This window comes from Ictalurus furcatus, chromosome 15 (assembly GCF_023375685.1).
Source record: "Ictalurus furcatus strain D&B chromosome 15, Billie_1.0, whole genome shotgun sequence".
NCBI classification, from domain to species: domain Eukaryota; kingdom Metazoa; phylum Chordata; class Actinopteri; order Siluriformes; family Ictaluridae; genus Ictalurus; species Ictalurus furcatus.
This window is the reverse complement of record NC_071269.1, coordinates 2107793-2124631: the sequence shown is the minus strand read 5'-3', so window position 1 is coordinate 2124631 and position 16839 is coordinate 2107793. Positions and strand designations below refer to the sequence as shown.

The following is a 16839-nucleotide window of genomic DNA, read 5'->3' as shown; positions in this document are numbered from 1 at the left end:
TTTTTTTATGCTCTATTCCTAGTTTCTGAATTACTCAACCTAGCCTGTCTGGCATCAACAACCAGTCCATGGTCAAAGCCATTGAGATCAATGATGTGAAGCTCTTGACCTGGACCTGCTTGATTTTATGTATTATGCTGCTGGTACACGATTGGCTGATTGGATAGTTGCATGAACGAGCAGGTTCCTAATAAAGCGATGAGCGTATATTAAGGCTATTTCCAAAGGTTAACCGAACACGATGTCTTAGAACGAAAATCTATTTTTGACACTCCTGTTAGGGTCTGTGCTCGACCCCGTACTGTAAGCGTGATGCTCGATCCTCCTGGCATCTGCTGGCTCGGTTGGGGTGCACAGCCAGAAAGGCAGGAAAGCAAGAGCATCCGGGCACACCAGAGGGATGTTGGTCTTATGTGGGGCGGTAATAGCTTTGGCTGTCAGGCTCTGGTCGCCTCCAGGTTATCTGCCACTCACTGTGACACGAATCAGCAGCGACTCCAGCAGATTTCAGCCGTTCCCCTTCGTCCTGTAAACACAGCCAGAGTTCGCTGACCTAAAGCTCAAACATGGTCCGTCTGCCAAGGTTGCAGCTGCGAGCCCTGCATTTCCCACCTCCAACCGTTTCCTAAAGACTCACGGCGCCATTCTGTACTTCTGAAGCGCTTTCAGCAGGCCAACTGTTTTTTTTTTTTTTTTTTTGTTGATGGTTTTGAGTTCAAGAAACTGAAAAAGGATTTATAACAGGAAGAGCTGTAATCTTAACCATGATGTGGGAGAAAATCTTCAGCAGCTAGTGAGACTGTGAAGGTTGCACACTTAGATGGGGAAAAAAAAGGTTCACAATAATTGACAGCCAAGGTTAAACAATATGACCAATTTTGCATCTGTCTTGGGGAATATGTAAAAACCAGCGAAATGTCCTAATAAAATCATTTGGTTCCTACATCCTTCTCTGGGTTCTTCCTATTATTTTGCTGCTCATTTGACATGTGACACTTAACTGCTCCATGACATTTTCCCCAATAGATTTGGGTGTATTTTCAGTCCAGTTAGTGCAGTTAAAATGTTTTATTTCTGCGTGGTTTTAAATCAGTGTCTAGATGCACACAGCACTTTTCCAGCACGGTGACTTAATTAGGTGGAGGACTGACACTTTTCAAGTGGCAGCCTGACAAGCTGATACACACAAGCTTGGAGAAAAGAAAAAAAAAAAAAAAGAAAAAGAAAAAAAAAAAAGAAGAAGAAGAAGTGGAACCCATTTGCTGGATTAAGCATTCGAAAATAATCTGTCTGTGTTGATCTATTTGCAAGAAAATGAGACAAATGCATGGGCACATACTCTCAAGCTGTTTACATATGCAAAGATTAGGTTCTCGAAATGCAACATTAATAATTTTTTTTTTTCTATTTCTTAGGCATGATGGTGCTGTTAGTATCATAATCAGCACTTTTATTTATTTGTTTAGTCCTCCCCCCCTTGTGCGCAAACATATGAGGCACAATTAATTGTTGGGTTGTTTTAGCTCATGATTGTGCATCCGATTCAAGCTCGCCTTTAATGTGGCAATAAATCTCGAATGACTTTGAATTATTGGCCTGAATTAATATTAGAAACAGCTAATTTCCTAGCCCTGAGTACATTGATGAAAGGATATTCTTTCTATGGCTTAATGCGAATCGCTGACATTGAGCTGCTACCTCCAAAAGCCATTTCAAATGCCCTCATGCCACAAATGCCCATCCACTAGCGTGGTCATTTAAAATTTCCCCATTAAGCGCAAAAGGCTAAATGACTCGGCTGTGACTTACTGCAGTCACGGCACACTTCCATTTGACGAGCCACTTCAGAGACTCTCGGTTTTAATTAAGGAACACAAATGGCCGGAATATCGCATTTATTTTGTCATATTATTCAACCATATCTTAAATCATCCTCTGGCTTCCATTTGAAAAGAAGTTGCTAAGCTGAAGGATAATGCCTTGACAGAGGGGAATTGTGGATCCATTGGCGAAGCAAGGCACTAAATAATTTATGGCTTTAATCTGTGCACTGAGGTGTGGGATCTATGCCTGCAATTATAAATGCAAGGTGGAATTATTGCTGAACACTAGAACTGCATTAGGAGTCGTCTGATGAACGGCGTGATTGCCTCCTCGTTTTCAGCAGTGGAGGGCGAGTTGGTGTCAGAATGCTCAAATCACCAAAGCACAGATGCTTCCTCCCATTTCCCATCAAATGTCAGTTGGCAGTTATAAAACAGATATGATAGGGAGTAGTAATTGAGGACTTGACTGGTAGGGGGAAAAAAAAAGAAAAGAAATAATAATAAAAAAAAAACATTAATTGTTTATGTACTTAGACGGTAATTATTCTTTAATAGCTCTAAAACGAGAGAGGCTGAGGGAGATATTTTTAATTGTTATGATATAGGCACGGCTCATAGCATATGCAGTAATGAAATGAAGGTTCATTAGCATATCTAAGATATTAGTGGTAAAAAAAAATATTCGGTGGAAATGAAATAACCACTATGGCCTTCCATTGTAATCTGCATGTAGCTAAAATTTCAAGTGTGTATTTAACCTTGTACCAGGAATTTTTTTTTTCCTTTCTTTTTTGGTTAATAGCGTTAATAGCTTTTTTTTTTTATGCATTAATGGATCGTCATTATGCCACATACCAGGCCAACAAACCAGTAAAATGTGCTAAAACGAGAGCCAAAACAACACAAGAAATGTTCATTGAGCAATTGTCCAAATTATTTTCCCCCAAAGTCTTCATTTATTTCCCCCTGAAAACAACTCATAAGATTGGTGCCGTACGCAAAATAAATGCAGGAAGGCAGGTAGAAAAATGTTAATGATTTATTTTTTTACTGGTATAAAAGGTGCAGTACGTTCTGTCTCACTATCCTCGGTTTGATGAGACACATTTTTCTGCAGTGCTATATATACACATCGATGTGAGACATCTTTATGTCAAAGTTGTCTAAATCTGTTAACTCACATACCGAATCTGAGCCTAAACTGGTGATTAAACATTTATTAAAGTGCTTTTCTGTTCTATCATTGCAACACAAATATTTTACAGAATAATGTACTGTACATTTATTTTTCTTTCTCCCCCCCCCATTTATTATTATAATTTTTTTATTTGGGTTTTTTTTTTTTTTTTTTAAATTTTTTTTTTTTTTTTTGGTGGAAATGTGTGTTTGGCTACCTGTTTGAACATTCGTCAACTCAGGTGCATCATCAGAGCTTATAGTTAATGCATCATCAATTTGCTGTTAAAAGTATTACAATTAAAACTTGCCATATCATACAAATAAATAGTCATAGCCAGAGCTATCGCATGCAAACATCAGCAGTTATGTTTCAAGCAATAATACAGTTCATTACTGGTGATGCAATTGAGCAGAGTGCAAAGACTTATGTCAATGGATTCATTTCAGAATCTTTTGCAATGCATTTACTTACACTTCCTTCTAAATCCAGCCAGTGTCCATTTGTCCTTAACATGATGAAATGTTTCAGTTTAAATTGATGAGCATACTACTTAATGCTACATGTAACATGAAAAAAATAATTTTCACCCGTTATTATTATTATTATTTTTTTTATATAGAAAAGCAGAGCAATTACAATTATTAACAACAAAACTATATATAGTAGAAACCAACCAAGCTACTCTTTGTCCATTTCAACAAATTGTGAATGATTCTCTGGAGATTTGCTGTGAGTTTTACTCAAGTGAAGTTTGACCGCATGGTTGCTGGCGAATGTCCGACTACAAAGCTTGCATTTGAATTTCGAGTCAATGTCTTCTTCTGTCACCAGTGCTTCTGTCACTCTAACACTGAAAGCTTTCGCCAGTTCAGGCTCTGCTACCTTTGTCTGGTGCTCGACTGGCAGTTTGCTCATGTCTTTGATCTGAAAGCCAAGATGGGATTCAAGATGGGATATGAAAGCGGACGGCATTCGAAACTGCGACGCGCAGTCGTTGCAGTAGAAGACCGGATGGCCCGTGTCCATGTTCTTTAAAAATTTGGTCCCACCTGTTTTCCTAAGTTGGTATTTAACGTTGGCTAGCCAGTGGCTGATGGTAGTCATTGAGAGTCCGGTAAACTTGGAGATGTGCATCCGTTCTTGAGGACCAAGATCGGAGAGAAGATACTTGCCCTCGGAGGTCTGAAAGAGACTGGAAGCAAACTGGGCTTGAAGAATGAGCAAATGCTGAGGGTTCCAGTTTGATTGCCTGCCTTTACGTTTGTGGACAGAATACACCTCACTGGATACGTCTTCGAACCGCCTCACGTCTGACTCCAGTTTCATCGCAGGCACTCTAGATGGTATTGAGGGCTTTGGCGTTGTGGCTTTGGGAAGAACCTTTACCATATCAGCAATGTCAGACAGTGCATGTTTCTGAGGCATAGGAGTGGAGGATTGTGACGAGAGAGAGGAACTCAGTTTGTGTTTGTTTTTTGTTAAGTCTATTGGCTGGTCATTATTTGTGAAGATGAAGTTGCTGTTGGCCCTGATTACAGCAGAGGACGTGAGCACTGAGCCAGGTTTCTCAAGGCCTCGGCTTAGTTCTGAGAATATAGGTTGGATACGTTGAGACAGAACACCCTCTTGCCTTGGCTTATTTGCCTTCCCCAAATGATTGTTCAGGACAGACTGTAGTGCACTTAAAGGGTTTATAGTAGGGACTTCCTGAGAGTCGCTGACAAGGTCTGAGGAACTGCTGTGCCCATTGCTGGCAGGAGGGCTTGGTGAAGGGTTGGCTGTGTCAGAGAAAGCTGGGCTCAACTTCCCTTTGATCGTGTCATTCCCTTCACTTACACAGTCTGCATCCAGCTTTGAAGAGGAAGAGGAATCATCCTGACAATCACTGTCATCATTCTCTGCCAGATCAAACTTGCTGTTCTGGCTCTCTTTGTCATCAGATACACCTCCCCTCTCCTTTTTGATGTCTGGATTGTGATGTCCCTGGAAAGTCTCATGTCCTCGAAGTCCCTGATAAAACTTTCCTTTGGGGGCAATGAGCCTCAATCTGTGGCTGTGATTCTGTTTAACCTGTATGGGGGGAGACGCAGAAAGAGGGGCGCTCTTAATTACACCTGATAGCTGGTAAGCTGCATGTATGCTGGGGTAAGCACTCCAGCTGGGTGTCCCCGTCTGTGCCTTATTAATTGCTGTAGCCACTGTGTTGGCTAAAGACTTCAGTATATCGCCCCCTCCACTGGCCCCTTGTTCCAGGTCCTCCTCTCGTAGGTATGGATATTTAAAACTAGCATCAGTACACTTTTGATCTGCCCCATCTTGCTGCTCATCCTTACTTCTCTCTTCTTCTTGGTCAGGTTTCTTTACCTTTGGGGACATTTTCTGAGAATCCCCAGAGGCAGTAGTTTTTGGCGAGGCCTTCTGCCCCTCAGATTCATTACAAGTGGGTTCCGCTAGTGTCTGCATCTTCTCTAATGCTAATGGATCAAGAGTTAACTGTTTACCCTTCTTGGATGCGGAGTTTGTCACTTTGATGAAATGACCAGTGACCATCATATGAGTGGTCAGCTGTTGAAGGGTATCATGTGAACTTCCGCATTCCATGCACTTTAGAATCTGGGATTTGCATGTTTCAAACTGCCATGTGTAGCTAGCACCATTTTGATAGCCATAACGGTTGTTTGGAGCGTTTGTAAGACCAGATGACCTCTGGGCTTCACTGTAGCCTATAGTACCGGTGGTGGAGTCGGGGGAACAAGGCCTTGTAGATTCAAAGGCACGCTTCTTTGTTGGTGGAACTAATTTAGGAGTGATTACTGGAATAGGTTCTTTCAAAGGCACTTTCTGGTAATGTTTAGTTTTAATCATGTGGACACTTAGGTCTTGGAGAGAGTCAAAAGAATGGCCACAAAACATACATTTCAGCACTTTTTGGGCATCCTCCTTGCCTTCCATGTCTTGTAGGTTCCTCTTCCGACTTTTGGAAGATGAAGTGGAGGCAATCCCTTGTCTGCTATGGTTGTCATCTTGGTAGTGACCGCTCTTGTTCATATGCACGGTCAATTCTACCAAGGTGTCATATGCTGCACTGCAGTCTTTGCAGCGGAAGCGACTGGCCCCTGTGAACACTGTACCACATGCTTTGCTGCTTTGTCTGTACAGGTGCACAGAGCTGAACAGGTTGGGCTTAGACACAGGTTTTGGGGACAGTGTTTGCTGTAAAGTTTTGGACAGTGCATCCTGATGCCAGTCGAACTCACGCTTAGTGCTTGCATTGGAGCTGTCGCAGTTTGGCTTGCTGCCGGTGTTACCAACCTTAAGGTCTAGTCCAATATTTGTCCAGTAGGAGTCTGAGAGGAAGTTGACATAAGTTGCCCTCATTTTCTCAAGGCTACTGTACATCTCATCTTTGGGTTTTGAACCATGATTCTCATTGTCCCTCAGGCTCTCTGGTGGGGAAGAGGCCTTGAAGTCAGATAGTCTATCACTGCCATCACTCAGACGGGACTCCAGTTCGACCTCCTGGTTGGACAAGACACTTACAGGAGAATTCTGGAAGCTGTAGCTGCTCTTGTTGTCCGTTTCCTTGTCCTCAGGAATCTTAGCGCTGGTCTTTTCAGACCCCTCATCTTCATTCTGCATGTCATTTCCTCCCTCCTCTTCTGCCACTGGTTCAGGGGCACCAACATCATCATCTGGCTCATACACTGAAAAAGAAAAAGAAAAAAAGATCGTATCTGTGATTCAGAAAGATCTAAGACAGTGCTATAAAAGGTGTCCTGTGTACATGATGGGATAGCTCAAGAGATGATGTCCTATTTAATCTATTCCTGACTGATTAAAGTTAGGGTGCATATTCCATTTTTAATATCTTCCAAAATTTAATTAGAGGTAAACAGAATTGATTGTCTTGAATGATCTAAAAAGTGGGGGAAAAGTTCTTTTTGAATCCAAGAACTGTAAAATGTACAGGAATACAAAAAAAAAAAAAAAATCGGAACTGATAAAAAAAAAAAAAAAAAAAAGTAAGATTGGTCCGATTCTCTCTTTTTAAGATATAGATTTCTATACTATACCGTGTATGTATATAGTTTATATTCCAATAACTACACATTTGGCTGCCCGTTCAAAATTCAGAAGTTGTTCCAGGCATAAGAGCTTTTAGTGAAATAATATTATATATATATATATATATATATATATATATATATATATATATATATATATATATATATATATATATATGGGACCAGACACTTGCATTTCCTGTGGTTAATATTCCATTTTGAGTTACACTCAACACAGAGAACTGTCGATTGTAAGCTTTAAAAGTACTACCATGTGCAGCCCCCTCTAGGCCTTCAGCATTTGGACTCTGAAAATAAGACTTTTTTATCAATATTTTAAAGGCGCCTCAAGAGGAAGCCTGGAGGTGAACTGCTGCCAGCTAATGGATGAAGATGGAAACGGGATTCAGACTCTGAAAACAAACATGGAGAATGCACGCAGAACGGAGGCCTTGCACACAGGAAAACGGATTCCCAGTGCGTGGTGACCTTGATCCAACAACATCAAGATTTAACATGCAGCAGACCAAGATGAGTGAATGCTTCACGGAATACTCTTACCATCTCCTGGTGCTTGAGAAGGAAATCATGTTTTATGCATTGAAATGGGTGTATACCCTATACATAGATTTCACATAACTGAAGAGCTCTGGACTATAACTGGGTGATCTCTCTTCCTTTGTGATGTTAGATTAAGGTATATATGTCTAATGAGAGCATTAATAGCATACTGCATAGCTATAAACAAAAACACAATGGCCGGTTTTAGCGAACAATTCTAACAAGACTACTTATTTGTAGTCGCTGAGGTTCGCAGGTCTTAAAAAAAAAACAAAACAAAAAAAAAAACCAGACTGGAATATTTCTGCATGTTCGTGACATTTTTAATAGCGCTGGTGGGAACAAAACTGTTTACAAATATTCTCCATGTAGGCACCGGATTGCTCTGATGAACTTTTGACTGTATGAGGAAAACATTATGTTTTCATGAGCTACCCTGTAAGAACGAGCAGGAGAACATATAGTATACAACTTCTACATGTAGTTTAACCTATAAAACAGAGGCTCAGGGTGAATTCTCTGCTGAAGAAAATAAAGCGTTAATAAATTATGCTATTTGACACCTTGGATATACAGACGCAGCTAGTAATTACCTGAACTCTAAGTAAATCTGAGGCAATTTACATCCGAATTTTTCCCTGACCTTTTCAATTAATTGCAATTGTTTTTTTTTTTTATTTAAAAAAGCGAAACATGTTAATGATTCATTTTAAAAGCACTTTCTCTGGTACAACTTGGATTGGACCTTCTAATCATGATTTGATACTAAATATAAAAACAGGCACTCTTTCGAACACTGATCCACTGTTTTGAAGCTGCATGCTCTGCTGTATTTTAATGCCATCAAAAGCACAAATTAACCTCAAACCCCCCCCCCCCCCCCCCCCAGATGTCTTGGAAAAAAATTTTTAAAAAAAATAAAAATCCCTTAGCATTTCCTCCCTAAGCCATTTGTAAGAGTAAGCTTCTTTTTGCCAGCCTCTGATCTCTGCCAAGCAGCAGGGATCCAGAATACAAGATCAAATGCAAGGGCACAGGCCCTCAAGACATTAAGAGTTAGGCCAGTCTGCCGTGCTAAACCGCTACAGCGACATCAGGACACAATACCACAGCCAGGGTAATTACAATGAAATCCCATGCTCCTACCATCAATCACTGACGTTCAGGTCAATAAAACAAGTAAAGCATAACTTGAACTAAGACAGGGACCATTTGTATTCGTTTTTATTAATGCTCACTAACCTATATATTATTTGAATTGAGCCCGAGCACGGAGCACCCTTGTGTTTTAACCCTCAGTGAATTTAGGAATAGCTATCAGGTAGAAGTGATGATAGGAGGCTGTTTGGTGCTCTGCGCTCTTTCAAACTCATGAAGGCTGCCTTTGATTTAAATAGGCTCGCAAAATAAGGGGCTGGCATGCTGATGCTGAGATTTAGCATGTCATAAACTCCTGTAAACCCTCCAATCTATGTCAAAACAAATTTATATCTTCAGACAGAGATATGCAAAGGTCAAGAAACCTAAGGTGTCTGCCATAAATCAGCCACTTGAAGTGTTTATAACATTAATCCATTGGAACGGACTCTTGGCATAACAAGACCTCGATTTCAAGAGCTCGCTGGTTGTCGGCCAAACGGCCGTGCAGGACTAGACAGCAGAGCGTACACCGGGCGGAGCACGTATGATTCGCATACACAAGCCGAATACACATCTTTTAAGAGTCTGCTTTCATTGTTAATCAACCATTTCCTTTTCTCAAAACGTAACCAGTTTTAAATACCCAACCTATAAGCTCTACTCCCTTTAAAGGCACGGTCAATGGAGAGGCGATGCTAAAACACTGAATGTTCCATTGCATCTGACTTATTACAATCAACAATGCTCACAGTAAAAAAAAAAAAACAAAAAAAAAACATATTGCCAACCAAAATATTGCTCCTTACTGGATATGATGTTCACCACAGCGCCAAGAGAAGCAGCCACAGTGTTCTGGTGTCTCATGTGTTTGTTCTTTTATTGCTAAACTCACATATAATTTCTTTCGACCAGAACGAGCTCTTGTATATTAGGGGCTTTGCAAAACTAACTCGCTGTAAATTGTTGTATATTGTGTGAACTGTGCTCTCTGTTTTTGAATCCAACACCATCACGAATTCCTTGTAGACTTGTGTTTTTAGTGACTAAAAGATTTCTTCTGGATATCCATGCAATGTTGGATTGATCACGTTTTTATGTACGCCATAGCACAAGTATTTTTTATTTTTTTTTGTAATGAGATTGCAAAAAAAAAAAAAAAAAAATTACGCAACTCGGTCAGACGTTTGACACCGAGTTAAGCCGAGGGTGGTCAATATATAATTCTCAACGGAGCTGGCGTTTAGGAATTGCAACACTGTAGGCTAATCGCTCTTGGTGAGACGGACCGAGTTGTGTTTGGAGTAAATCTGTCAATCAAGAGCCTGAGAGCGTATAAACCATCGGAAGCTACAGCGTTCTGTAGTATTGCTCCGACGTCTGCATAATTACAAGTGCTCTTTAACTGCTCTTATAGTAATACTGCTGGTAAATCACATTGGGAGTGTGTTTTGGAATGAGCTAGAAGTGAATCTGTCAATGGCTTGATTTGCATTCCTTTTGAGTGGTGCTTGAAAGTTTGTGAACCCTTTAGAATTTTCTAGATTGCTGCATAAATACGACCTAAAACATCATCACATTTTCACACACACAAGTCCTAAAAGTAGACGACGAGAACCCAGTTAAACAAATGAGACAAAAATATTATACTTGGCCGTTTATTTATTGAGGAAAATGATCCGATATTACATATCTGTGAGTGTATGTGAACTTCCAGAATTAGCAGTTTAATTTAATTTAAAGGCAGAATTAGAGTCAGGTGCTTGTCATCCCATTGATTGCAATCAGGTGTGAGTGAGCGCCCCGTTTTAATTAAAGAACAGGGATCTATCGGAGTCTGATCTTCACAACACGTGTTTGTGGAAGTGTCTCATGGCATGAACAAAGGAGATTTCTGAGGAACTCAGAAAAAGAGATTTGTTGACGCTCATCAGGCTGGAAAACCATCTCTAAGGAGTTTGGACTCCACCGATCCACAGTCAGACAGATTGTGTACAAACGGAGGAAATTCACACCATTGTTACTAACAAAGATCACTCCAAGATTAAGGCATGTAATAGTCCACAAGGTCACAAAGGTACCCAGTGTAACTTCTAAGCAACTAAAAGCTAATGTTCTAAGCAACTAAGGACTGACGTTAATGTTCATGAGTCCACCATCAGGAGATCACTGGACAACAAATGGTGTGCATGGCAGGACTGCAAGGAGAAAGCCACTGCTCTACAAAAAGAACATTGCTGCCTGTCTGCATTTGCTAAAAATCACGTGGACGAACCAGAAGGCTATTGGATTGTTGACGGATGAGACCAAAAATAGAGTTTCTGGTTTAAATGAAAAGCATTATGTATGGAGAAAGGAAAACACCGCATTCCAGCATAAGAACCTTATCCCATCTGTGAAACATGGTGGTGGTAGTATCGTGGTTTCGGGTTTTACTGCATCTGGGTCAGGACGGCTTGCCAGCACTGATGGAACAATGAATTCTGAATCATACCAGCGAATTTTAAAGGAAAATGTCAGGCCATCTGTCCATGCTCTGAATCTGAAGAGAAAGTGAGTCATGCAGCAAGACAACGATCCTAAACACACGAGTCATTCTACCAAAGAACGGTTAAAGAAGAATAAAGTGAATGTTTTGGAACGGCCAAGTCAAAGTCCTGACTTTAATCCAATAGAAATGTTGTGGAAGGATCTGAAGCAAGCAGTTCATGTGAGGAAACCCACCAACATCCCAGAGCTGAAGCTGTTCTGTACTGAGGAACGGGATAAAACTCCTCCGAGTCGATGTGCAGGACTGATCGACAGTTACTGGAAATGTTTAATTGCAGTTATTGATGTACAAGCGGGGTCACACTAGATACTGAATCCAAAAGGTTCACATACTTTTGCCACTAACAGATATGTAACATTGGATCCTTTTCCTCAATAGATAATTGACCAATTATAATATTGATATTTTTGTATCATTTGTTTAACTGGGTTCTCTTTATCTACTTTTAGGACTAAATCAGATGTTTCAGCTCATATTTATGCAGAAATATATATATATATATAAAATTTCACAAACTTTCAAGCAGCACTGTGAAGCATTGGATCATTGCAGTTCTTGTGAAACACTGTAGCTACTTTTATCACCATCAGAGTTCAGCGAATCCTGTGTCCTTCCCAAGTTCCCTTCTGGTAGGGTTACTAGCGTGTGCCACATCAACATATAACCCTGTAGCTGTAACATTTCCATCAGGTGTACGTTTGTGTCCAGGAGACAGCAGAAGCATTCAGGGCCCAAGAGGTAACACTATCTGTACGCGAGACGCTCTAATTTCGAGGTGCCGTTGACAGGTCTGCACGTCTAGGGCACTTTCGCCATGGCTCGCTTGCCCATCTCAGGCTACAGGCTTTTTTTTTTTTCCCCCCCTTTTGCCCCACGCCAATCGATAGCTCTTTTTACTTCTCATTGATTGCCTAGCAGTGGGAGCGACCTAAGCAGAGGCTGTTATGACATTTCTAGATTTCCCCCTGTCCTTGGGACAATCAATTACACGCGCATGGCAATCAAAACCTCTTTGCAAAATGAACCTGCTCCATGACATTTTCATCTCCAGGATTTATGCCATGCTTTAAAAAAAGAGAGAGAGAGAGAGAGAGAGAGAGAGTGAGTGAGACAGACAGAGAGATGGCGGAACAGACAGACAGGGATGTCGTGTCTCACATAAGAATGCAGTGCGCACGTACACACAGACATGCGCTAATGACCCGCGTCAGGCGATTGGTGAAATCTTGTGCTAGACTCCGCCGTACAGAGGCACACCTTCGTTGGATATATTGGTTTGGTTATTGATTTTCGTCATCAGCTATGACAGCCAAGTCCGCTGTGGATTTACCTGACGGTGCCCTATATAGAGTTCAAGAGTCTTACAGCCAGCAGAGTTGCAGCACAAGGAGACTTTGATAAATCACAGTAGCACCAAGAGGCTCTCATTTATTCTGGCCTGCTTCCTTTCCTGCTATGTAGCACAAAGAAAAATACGGCGGATGCAAACGATCCGTGTTAGATGTGGGCAAAGTTCTGAGTGGGCATGAAAAGTCGCTGTGCACTAGGGGTGGGCGATATGACAAAAATATCATGATTCTTATAGGTGTTTCTATGATACACCATATGCATCACAATATATAGGTTTGTGCACAAAATGCTTTATTTAATGTCTACAAAAATACATTTATATGATGTTTGTAAAAAAAAAAAAATTATATAATATATAATATACTATATTTTTATATTAATATAATATAATATATTATATATTATTATATATAATTATTAATTATATATTATTATATAATTATATATAATATTTATATATAACATTTTACAATTTTAAATATTACATATAAAATTTGAACAAAAATCGGCCAGTTTGTAATTAGTTTTTATTTATTTATTTATTTATTTATTTTAAAAATAATAATAATAAAAACATCACAGTACCAACAAACTCTCAGAATAGCATAGCGTGACATTTGATCACAATAAGGATATTTTATTGTCATATTGTCCAGCTCTACTGTGCACTCATTAGGGGGCGGGGAAAAAAAATAAAATAAAATAAAACAATGCAAACCCATAAACTTAAAGTAAAATGAGAGAGAAATGACCTTAATCCTAACAATCACTCGCAATTGTTTCTTCGGTTATTTCTCTTTAATTAACGAATGAATGCATCTATTACGCTTGCAAGACTTTCTTTTCTGACACCGTCTGATTAAATTTCCATAATTAACAAGCCAGGCTCAGGTATTTCACTTTTCAGTAAATTATCTAAACCTTTTTTTTTTTTAATTAAGAAATCCATACGCTTTCACCGCTCGTGCTTCCTCGGTTAATCCGTAACCGGCTCAATTAAACCATTTACCAATATTGAGCAGCCGGCAAAGACAGAGCTGTGCAAACATTTGCCAGCTCTGTGATGTGTCAAGATGAGGTGAGAAATGCCAGAGCTACTGGTTAAAAAGCTCATAATCACTTTATGGCTGCCAAAAACCTACACAAAGCATTATACCATGGCTGGAAATCAGATCTAATTCACAGCCTAATATTATATCCCAGGGCATTTTCGGTTCACGTCTTTCTCCACAGACGTGTTTTTGTAGGCGAACGTTCTGCTCTGAAGCCAAATAGTCAAACATGCATGCAGAAATTACAGCTGATTACAAAGCTATTGTAGTACACTCTCTGTGTGTGTGTGTGTGTGTGTGTGTGTTTATGTCTCTTCCAGGTTTTAGACTGGAAAGTGGACAAGCACTGGATTAGAGTTAATTTTTGCATGCATGAAGGAGATGTTACTTAAAGTGCATTACGTCCTTCACTAAACATGAACCGTTCATGCGGATAAATGCCTGGCTTTCATACGACCGCACGCTAAATATTTAATGCTCTAATATAATCAACTTCAGGTTCCCAGTTCCACGAGGACACAGGGAGAGCTGCAGAGGCGTGCACAATAGCGGAATTGCTGCAACGCTCTCGGACGAACGCCCGACTCCAGCGGTGCACTTCGTCACATCGAAAGAATGAAGGATGCTTCCGATCACTTCACAACCCAGTACAAAGGTAGAGTGTGCACGAGCGGAGGTATGACTCGGGTCGGAATCCCAGCTGTGCCACTCGCTATCTGTGGCTGAACAGCTCACACTCCTATGTTCTTGTTATGTGGAGACACACACACACACACACATATATATATACACGTACACACACACACATACACTGCTGTGAAAAAGTATTTGCCATCCTGATTGCTTGCTTTTGTGTACATCTCGAGCGAAACATAAAACAAAGGCAACCTGATTAACACGCAATACAGTTTTTTTTATTGAAGCAAAAAGAAGTTCTCCAACACCCGTCACCAGTGTGAAAAACTAATTGCCCCTTAAACTTAAAATCTGGTTGTGCCAGCTTTAGCAGCAATAACTGCAACCAAACGCTTCCAATAACTGGAGATCAGTCTGTCACTTACTTCTAGGACTAGAACTTACTCCTAGGCTTTGGAAGATTGTCTTGCTGTATAATCCAGTTGCGCTTGAGTTTCAATTTACAGACTGAAAACCGGACATTCTCCTTTAGGATTTCCTGGTAGAGAGCAGAATTCATGTTTCCCTCAGTTATAAAAGTTGCCCAGGCCCTGAAACGGCAAAGCATCCCCACAGCATCACACTGCCACCACCATGCTTCACTGTAGCCATGATGTTCATTTTGTGGAATTCAGTGTTTGGTTATGGCAGATGTAACGGCACCGCCCTCTTCCAAACAGTTCCACTTTCAACTCATTAATCATCAGAACATTCTCCCAAAAGGTTTGAGGATCATCAAGGTGTGTTTTGGCGAAATTCAGACGAGTCTTAATGTTCTTCTGGGTTAGCAGTGGTTTTCACCTCGCCACCCTTCCATGGACACCACTTTTTACCCAGTGTCTTTCTGATAGTGGAGTCATGAACAGTGACCTTTATTGATGCAAGAGAGGTCTGTAGATCCTTTGATGTTGTCCTTGTCTCTTTTATGAATTCCTGGATGAGTCGTCGCTGTGCTCTTGGAGGAATTGTAGAAGGTCGGCCACTTCTGGGAAGGTTCACTACCGTGCAGAGTTTTTCCATTTGGAGATAACGGCTCTCACTGTGGTTCTTTGGAGTCCCAGAGCCTTTGAAATAGCTTCGTAACCCTTCCCAGACTGATGTCTTTCAATCACCTTCTTCCTCATCATTTCTGGAATTTCTTTCAACTTTGCCATACCGTGTTACTAGGTAAGATCTTTTAACCAACTTCATGCTGTTGATAAAGTTCTATTTAAGTGCTGATGTGATTGAACAGGGTTTGCAGTGATCAGGCCTGGCTGCGTCTGATCCAGCTGAACCCCGTTATCAATGCAGTTTCGTGTTGCAGCACTAGATAACTTTTTTTGCTTCAGTAAATAACCATCATTTTAAAACCTGTACTTTGTGTTTACTCAGGTTCCCTTTCTTTCATCTTCGATTTTGTTTTCATTTCTGAAACAAATTTAGTATGAGATATACACAAAAACCGAAGAAATGAGCAAATACCTTTTCATAGCGTCGTATAAAAGTATCAGGTTACTGACTTTTTCGAATTATGACTGCTGCATCGGTTAATTTCAAGTCATTGCCTTTTAGATCCGTGCATCGACTCCGACCGGTACACCCCTAGGGTTAACAAGCATACTGCACCAGCTGCCAAAGTGACTGCCTTGCATGTTTCAGGAAAAAGTGTAAGAAGCTTTAGATAAAGAATGAAAACAAGAGATTTAGTCATAAAAAAAACCTACCAATAAAATGTCTCAAATCCTGACTGACTGACCTATTCAATTTTTTTTTAACTCCTGCTAAATCTCCCATTAACTTCCCTACAATCAGTTTCAGTTTTACTGTCAAACTGAGGCCCGTTGCCGAGACAAGTCCTTCTCAGCATAAACCGAAACTGTAAACGATGACCAATCTCTTTCCGACAGACATTAATGAAGTAAGATTCCTGTAAACTCACTCAGAATGGGACTGAAAGTCTGGATGTGGAACACATCTATTACTCATAATGAATAATGCACCGTTCAGGTCACACTCATCATCGTCCACCATCCTTCCCACGTCACTCCCAGTGTCTAAGGTCCGTTTCTCTCCAACATAAACTTTTTTTCCATGTATTGCATGAAAGAACTGCTGAACTGTCTTCTTTGAGTACTTGTTCACCTTTATCAAGCTTAAACCCCAAAATCCCAGACTGTACCCAGTCTCTCCTCCTCCCTCTCACACACACCTGACCAGTCAAGCAAACAGGGGCAGCGCTAATAAAAGCCCATCTCGCTTCGCTTCCAATTTCCCTGATCGAATGTCACTCAGGAATGTTTGCATGGCTGAGAGATAGAAAGCGTTTTTTTTTTTTTCTCTTTTTCTTTTAAGGCAGCAGTCTCCTCCTCGGAGCCTGATTAGCCCTGCTTTTGTTTAGCCTCTCTCTCTTTTTTTTTTTTTTTACGAGCTGAAACGAGAGGATATAGCCCGTGTAGCCTGG

General features: G+C 40.5%; 1 protein-coding gene across 2 annotated transcripts in view; it reads right to left on the bottom strand.

Moving 5' to 3' along the window:
• Nucleotides 1-1320: 1320 nt before the first annotated feature.
• LOC128618996 (teashirt homolog 2) overlaps nucleotides 1321-16839 on the bottom strand; it is a 52585-nt gene continuing 37066 nt past the window's right edge. For both annotated transcript variants that reach the window (XM_053642783.1, XM_053642782.1), the window contains exon 2: nucleotides 1321-6710. In XM_053642783.1, the coding sequence (XP_053498758.1) occupies nucleotides 3685-6645 (2961 nt within the window). In that variant the 5' untranslated portion in view covers nucleotides 6646-6710 and the 3' untranslated portion in view covers nucleotides 1321-3684. The remainder of the gene's footprint in view (nucleotides 6711-16839) is intronic.